The sequence below is a fragment of the Hylobates moloch genome, unplaced genomic scaffold, assembly GCF_009828535.3.
Source record: "Hylobates moloch isolate HMO894 unplaced genomic scaffold, HMol_V3 SCAFFOLD_1, whole genome shotgun sequence".
Lineage (NCBI taxonomy): Eukaryota > Metazoa > Chordata > Mammalia > Primates > Hylobatidae > Hylobates > Hylobates moloch.
In genome coordinates, this window is record NW_026652276.1 from 217,741,102 (window position 1) to 217,749,423 (window position 8,322).

The 8,322-nt window shown below is 37.8% G+C and overlaps 1 protein-coding gene and 1 non-coding gene across 2 annotated transcripts; one reads left to right on the forward strand and one right to left on the reverse strand.

The window, feature by feature from the left end:
* Positions 1-758: 758 nt before the first annotated feature.
* LOC116809684 (26S proteasome regulatory subunit 4-like) lies at positions 759-2,038 on the forward strand. The gene is given in 2 exon segments (XM_032753547.2): positions 759-1,338; positions 1,341-2,038. Coding segments are annotated over 2 exon segments (1,239 nt in total). The 5' UTR covers positions 759-797.
* A 5,086-nt stretch (positions 2,039-7,124) lies between these two features.
* LOC116809772 (U6 spliceosomal RNA) lies at positions 7,125-7,231 on the reverse strand. Its single transcript, XR_004369958.1, has one exon. It is a non-coding gene; the product is annotated as a U6 spliceosomal RNA (small nuclear RNA).
* Positions 7,232-8,322: the final 1,091 nt, after the last annotated feature.

Below are 8,322 nucleotides of genomic sequence, written 5' to 3' on the forward strand. Positions count from 1 at the left end.
TCAGTGCTATTGACATTTGAGACCAGATAATTCTTTATTGGGGGAATTTAGAAGGTGGGGTGTCCTGTGCATTGCAGGATGTTTATTAGTGTTCCTGCCCAAGGAATGCCAACAGCAACTCCCTCATCTTTTAGTTGTGACAACCAAAAATTTCTCCAGTCATTGCCAAATATTTCCTGTGGAACAAAATCACCACTGGTTGAGAACCATTGCCCCCACTTCTATCCTATTCTCTTTTCCCATTAGGGACAAGACCAAGAGAGGGACATTTGAAAAGACAGAGGTGTTAGTCAAGAAATTTTCTAGAGGGAAGACATAGACAATAGCAAATGTCACAAAAATAATTTGTTGAATTGAGTTCTGCAAAGAAATAAGTTGAAATCCTAGCCCTCTGCACCTGTAGTTAAGATGAGGTCATACTGGATTAGGCTGGGCCCTAAATCCAATGACTGGTGTCTATATATGTATAGGGAAATGGAGACATTTTTGAATTCTCAGCCTCCGGAACTGTGAGAAAATAGATTTCTGTTGTTGTAAGCCAATGTTGTTACAACAACCCTAGGAACCTAACGGAAATGGTAAATGAAGCCAAAAAAAAAAAAAAAAAAAAAGAATGACCACAGACTGCACTAACTTTGTTTTGAACATATGATCAAACATAAGTTTTAAGAATTTGGAAGTAGACTCTATGAGAAGAAAAACATAAGTTGTAAGATAAACTGTGTTCTGTAAGATCATAATAACATGTTCTGGGTGGACAAACTTCCGGCAGCAGCAGTTCCAGTGGCCAAGGCAAGATGGTTCAAAGTCAGAGTGGTGGTCATGGTCCTGGAGGTGGAAAGAAGGATGACAAAGACAAGAAAAAGAAATACGAACCTCCTGTACCAACTAGAGTGGGGAAAAAGAAGAAGAAAACAGAGGGATCATATGCTGCCAGCAAACTGCCACTAGTGACACCTCACACTCAGTGCCAGTTAAAATTACTGAAGTTAAAGAGAATTAAAGACTGTCTTCTCATGGAGGAAGAATTCATTAGAAATCAGAAACAAATGGAACCATTAGAAGAAAAGCAAGAGAAGGAAAGATCAAAAGTGGATGATCTGATGGGGACCCTGATGTCAGTAGGAAACTTGGATGAGATCATCGATGACAATCATGCCATTGTGTCTACATCTGTGGGCTCAGAACACTATGTCAGCATTCTTTCATTTGTAGACAAGGATCTGCTGGAACCTGGCTGCTTGGTCCTGCTCAGCCACAAGGTACATGCCATGATAGGGGTGCTGATGGATAACACGGATGCCCTGGTCACAGTGATAAAGGTGGAAAAGGCCCCCAGGTGACCTATGCTGATATCGGGGGATTGGACAACCAAATTCAGGAAATTAAGGAATCCGTGGAGCTTCCTCTCACCCATCCTGAATATTATGAAGAGATGGGTATAAAGCCTCCCAAAGAGGTCATTCGCTATGGTCCACCTGGCACAAGTAAAAGCTTGTTAGCCAAAGCAGTAGCAAACCAAACCTCAGCCACTTTCTTGAGAGTAGTTGGCTCTGAACTTATTCAGAAGTACCCAGGTGATGGGCCCAAACTTGTACGGGAATTGTTTCGAGTTGCTGAAGAACATGCACCGTCCATCATGTTTATTGATGAAATTGAAGCAATTGGGACAAAAAGATATGACTCAAATTCTGGTAGTGAGAGAGAAATTCAGCGATCAGCATTGGAACTGTTCAACCAGTCAGATGGATTTGATTCTAGGGGAGATGTGGAAGTTATCATGGCCATAAACCAAATAGAAACTTTGGATCCAGCACTTCTCAGACCAGGCTGCTTTGACAGGAAGATTGAGTGCCCCCTTGATGATGAAAATACTAAGAAGCACATCTTTCAGATTCACACAATCAGGATGATGCTAGCCGATGATGTAAACCTGGACGACTTGACCGTGGCTAGAGATGACCTCTCTGGTGCTGACATCAAGGCAATCTGTACAGAAGTTGGTCTCATGGCCTTAGAGAATGTAGAATGCAAGTAAAAAATGAAGACTTCCAAAAATCTAAAGAAAATGTTCTTTATAAGAAATAGGAAGGCACCCCTGAGGGGCTCTATCTCCAGTGAACCACAGCTGCCATCAGGAGAATGGTTGGGAGATTTCTCGAACCCTGAAAGGGATGAGGTTGGGGGAGTTGCCCAGAGGAATCCTTGTTCTCGTTGATTTTTATTATCAAAAATTCTGTGTCTTTTGGAGTATGATGTGTAAGTGCCCATAGGGTGGCCTTCGTCTGTTGGTCACTGTGCAGCAGTCTGCTTCCTGAAAAAGTGTGCTGTTTCTCAGAACAAAACAAAACAAAAAAACATGTTCTATGAATCGGAGGTCAGAACACACTTCATTACAGATCAACTAATAATTTAGGAAGCAGAAAATAAGTGCTCAGAACATAGCAATAGGAGTAGGAGTATAGCACCTAACTCTGTATGTTAAAGTTTGTCAAAGTGTTTGTAAACCGTTAAATGCTCTAAAAACAAAAACAAAACAGTGCTAATGTGTTTATGCTTTCAATCCTATTTATTACAAAAAATTAACTAGTATTTATGTCTAATTAATTTACTTTGCATGGGGGAATGTTTTATTCTTTTGTTTCTGAGTCCCAGTCAAGTTTCTTTATGGCAGAAAAAACAAAGTATCTGAATTTTTATGATGAGCATGTACCACCTTTGTAATTGGGAAATGAAAATCATTTCTAATTCAAAAGTAAGAGTTTATGATCTACTAGGGTATACATACTATTTTAATTTATTTATTTTTATAAAGTGCCCCAAACAAATTTTATTCAATCAGGCACTTAATCCTTAAGAAGGCAGCAAAAACGAAAGAAATATAACATGACATGAAATATATTTTTTCATATAAAAACTATTTTAAATGTTTTTATTTCAATGATGTATTTAAATTTATGAGAGTATAGAAAAATGGAAAATATGAACAAGTCCAACTGGCTATACACAGAACATATTGAAGTGAGTGAATATTAGGTGAGGGACACATTTATTTCTAAGATTGTGAAGAGGTAGGAAAAATATATTTTACAAAGCCAGAAACATTTCTACGAATTAACAAAAGGTGAATGAATTTAATTCATACCTTTGTGTTTTCAAAGCTAGAGCTGAAAAGGAAGTAATTACTTTTTAGGTGCATTTTCTACAATTAAAATATGCTCCTACCAGGTTTCTATTGTGAGGTTTTCATAGGTATTGTAACTTGGATCAGAGAGAAATGGAAGCAACTATGGTGTCTAATAGAATCATATACTAGTTCAATAATGATTTGAATCTATTGATTGTCTTTGCACAGTCAAGTGTGGCAACTTCCCCCTGAGCTCCTACAGTGACATTTTGTGGCATTGTTTCTAACACACTCACCATTCCTTCCATATTTTTCCATAAATACAAGTACCCTTTCTACTCCTTAAAGCATGTCAGTCATCTGCATACAACCCTTTCCTTTGAATTCCTCCATCCTGATTCATTATACTCCTTCCTCGATGTTCCCACGGTACGACAGTGAAGGATTGGGATGCCTGGCGAAGGCCGTGAACAGCAGTAGAAACTCACTCCATTTGTCAAGCATATGTCTTCATGTGGGATCTTGTCCTACTGAGGGAAGGAATACCTCTTTCTTCCTTCAAAGAGAATATTCCTTTCATAAGCCACGTGCCTATGAGCAGTTTCCACCTGGAAAGTGTACTTTCATTCTTTTTTTCTTTTTCTCTTTTTAAATTCAATAGCCCAGGGAAAGCGCTTTTTTCTTTCTAATTCCCCTAAAGACATTGCATGAGCTGCACTGGCTTGACATACCCCACCTTCACCATTTCGGGTGTTTTTGCTCCAACTCAGTATGCCTTGCTTTTTGCTAGTACAATGATTTTTCTAAAATATGTGATACTTGATAAGCAACAGAAGTTTCAGTTGAGATTTTTGTATAAAATGACAATCAAATACAAATAAGGTGTGTAGAAAGAAAATAAGGTAAAAATAGGCACTAGGATAGTCATTCTTAGTATGTTGTCACTTGGTTCCTTCTTTCAGGATCCTCCTGAGTGCTTGTTAAAAGCACACATTCCTAAGCAGTGCAAGACTTACTGAATGACTGTCTGGCTGTGGGAGAGGGTGGCCAGGGAATCTGCATTTGAATGAGCTCTCAATGTCATTCTGTTATACAAAAAAATTTGTGAATGAATGCTTTCACAGGAACTTACATAAATTAGGTTGAAATTGAGAAACAAAACAATATAGTAAGTGTCCCAACTTCAGCCTATGTTTTATATCCAACAATGAGGTTCAGATGTGTTAGTAAACTGAGAGTGTAAGACTACCTACCAGAAGTTCAGAAGCAGAGGCCCTGAGGATTTTCTTGAGAAAAAAAATTGAGGCTTCACGTAAAGGGAAAGTGGCATGACAAGCTTGATGCAGTGAAACTATCCACTGTCAGAGGAAGGATCTGAGTGAGTCTATCAATAGGGCTCTGTCCCTAGAAATAGTAGAGTACCCTGGACAATGAAGAGAGAGAGAGAGCGCTGCAAATAAAAACCAGGAAAAGCTGTCTCACTAATAACGCATAATTGAGACATAGAGACTCAATAAGCACAGCTTTAGCACCTCGCTTTATCAATTGGTATCTAATTATCCAATCAGAGAGCACTCTAAATATTTCAGAGGGATTTAATATAGTTAAATGTTTCTAAATTGTTAGAAGGCGAAGCCATAGGGAAAAGAAATGCAAGTAAATGCAAGAAGCTGCTAAAACTGCTCAGGCTGAGAAGAAAGAGAGGAAAGTGGCAGTGCCCCAAACCATAAGGGCTAAAACACCATGGCAACTGGAACTTTCACTGCAAGCACTGAGTGAGAATCCAGGAGTCTGCAGTCCCTCGGTGGCTGCTTAAATCAGTGGTGATATCACAGATGCTGCCAGAGCCAGAGTAGAAAAAAAATTACTTATCTCTTCCTGGCTTCTAGTCAGCTGCTCAGGCTGCCCATGGGCAGAATTTAATCAAACCCTGTGAGCAAAGGAGTCCTGGAAAATAGTCTGGACGCTTCCAGACCTTGACAGAATAGAGGGTAAAATGAAAAAGGCATATGTGAGGCTGAGAGCCAAGAGGAAACTAAGAGGTTTACCCAAGAACAGATTATAATAGGAAAAGCAGGTAAAACAATTCTACTCCATTTACCCCTTAGGCTATTACAAAGTTTGGATAGCTGGCAATTCCTAGACATAGGTCAGCTGGCTGTAAACTTTGCTGGCCTTTCAATCACCTGGGATCTTTAATAAAGTGTCCATGCCTGGTTTTTACCCCCTAGATAGTGTGATTTAATTAATAATGAGTGCATCCTGGGCATCAAGATGTGCAATACTTCTGCAGGTGATTCTAATTTCCAAGACACTTGGCGCTGGTGCCATGGGTTACAGTGGAGGCTATGGCACCTGGGGAGCAGGACACAGCAGCAGTAGCACTGAGTCTATTAAAAAATATGAAATGCTCCCTTGAGACTCTCAGAAACTTTTCAGGGGACTGTGGTACAAGGAGGACAAGGAAGCTCAGCAGATTCAATAACCCTTGAAATACAGATTGTACCAATATACGAAAATTCAAATTCATAATCCAAATAGATTACATGGTTATTCCTATCACCTCTGACTTCTTGATAACACAAACATTCAACATAGGGTTTTTTAATGTAAGGGTTAGTCTCATACATTTACAATGGGATTAGTATTATATTAAGTGGATTTACACAGATGCTTCAGAAAAGTATTTGTTGTACCTTTGACGAGCAATCTAGATGAAAGCAAAACAAACAGTGCAGAGTGAAGCAGAATAAGCACCGAAATTTGAGAAAGACCGAAGAACTGAGTTACAGTCTCTGATTTGCCTTTATCTGATTGTGTGTTTCAGAAGAGTAAGAGATTAAACTCTCTGGGCCTCTAAAATAGTCAATAGATGATACATGAGCACCCTTCTAGCAAAGGATTTGGACTAGTTTTGCCATTTATATTATTTCTTTATCATATGATACTTTGAGTACTTTTTGTACTTTTCACTTATCCTTCTAAAGTCCTTTTTGGGAAGAAATTGGCCATTTATATGGGAAAGCCCTGAAGCTACAGTAGTTTCTCTTTTGAATTGGTTGATCTGAAATTACAAAGTGAATGCATGACTAGCTACAGGGAATCTTTCCCTACTGTACGTGTTCTCTGGGTCAAGAGAAAAAAGGAAGGAGGGAGAGAGCCGTATTGTATAATACAAAGAACTCATGCTCTACATTCATGCATTCAAACCCTTGGTCTCTTCAGACATCAGGATGTGTGTGTGTGTGTGTGTATATATATATATACACACACACACTGATGTATATGTATATGTATACATATGTATACACACACATACATATATATGTATACATATGTGTATATATACACATATGTGTATATACACGTATGTATACTATATATATGTATGTGTGTGTATACACTGACCATCAGTTTTAGGTATATTTATAAGTATGTTTTAGTACAATATTATTAAATACAAACGTATATTTCTAATAGGTATAATTATTTCTTACGGGTAAACAGGAAAATAAATGCATTTCATCCTTTTTCATGTTAGAGAGTTTAAGTAATGAATCAGGTTCTTTTTGTATTTCTTATTCTTTACTTCTATTAAGTGAAAAGTCTTAAGTTACAATAGGAGATCATTGGGAAAGGCAGCCAAAATATGACGGCTCTGTCAGGTAGCTCTGGAGAGTTGAATTCAAATGAACTCAGCCCCCTTCAGGGCTCCCGCCTGGATGACAAGTAGGTAGGTATGTTTCAATAAGTAGCTGCTAAATTAACTAGTTCAGCTGAAGGGGAAATGTCAAATGAATTCCCAATCCACTCTTTGGGTGCATTCAGCATTCAGCAGGATTTCTCATGCTCTATAATATCATTGGGTGTGATTTTTTTTTTTTTTTTGGTAATGAAAACCACAATTTCGTCATTGGGTGCCACCCATTTTTGCTTAGATTCACACTATTTCCTTAGTGCTAATTAGCAGATACTGAAATGATCTTGACAAACTGCGCAAAATATGGAACGCTTCACGAATTGGCATGTCATCCTTGCACTGGGGCCATGCTAGTCTTCTCTGTATCATTCCGATTTTAGTATATGTGCTGCCGAAGCGAGCACAATTGGGTGTGATTTTAACATAAGCCCAATAATTTATCATCTGTCTCTTTCTTTAGTGAATGGAGAAAGCAATACAGGCTTAAGGTGGGGGGGGAACCAAAATTTTCAACAGTCTAGTTATTTATCCTGAAATGGACTTTATTTTCATATTCATTCCTATTAAGAAAAAAAGTCCTCTTATCCCTAATATTAAAATAATATTTTATTTTATAATTACAGATTTAGCCTCTGCAACATGCTGATTATATCACTAATCTACATCACTTGAGCAAGACACATAAAATCATAGGCATATTCAAACTTTCAATATTAGAAGTATTTATTAAGAAATAGTTTTATCTCATATTTCATTACTTAATTTTGAGTGGCATCTTTACCTTTGACGTGCCGAGGAATCCCTGTGGGAAGTTAGGTCTGTACTGCCTATTTTTTCTCTCAAAAGGCTGAAAAGACGTACACCAAGAGAATATGCTTTGAGTATATTTAAGATAGTTACTGTTTCATCACTGGAACATGATCCAGAAATCTCATTTCAACCACCAAGAATCGTCTGAATAAAGCTCTGTGTGGATTGGTATCCAGAGCCAACATCTCCTTAGACAGCAGTGCCCTTCATTGCTACTCGCATTGTTGATTCTACATTGCCACTGATATTAAAGCCCCTGTCTCCAGCTGAATTATGGCACACAAAATACTAGTAAACTAAATGAAACATCTCCTTTCCTGGGGTTTGTGTTTTTAGTAACAGATCAAATATTAACCAAGACTTTCTCCTTGACATAGGTACCACATGTGTCCCAAGCACAGGGTCAAATTCTGTACCACAAGGACTGCATAGCTTTAAACCAACATATCTGCTGGCATGATCATCTGATATGAATTGCATTCTATATTGTATGTATCACCACTATGTGGTAACAAACATCATTTAATAAGGAAATTTTTACATATTTTTTAATTAACTTATTCTGATTTCTCTTTAAATCTAATATTAATCCTGAATTTTCTTTTTTTTCTAAAGACAAATTTTTTTATTATTATTATTATACTTCAAGTTTTAGGGTACATGTGCACAACGTGCAGATTTGTTA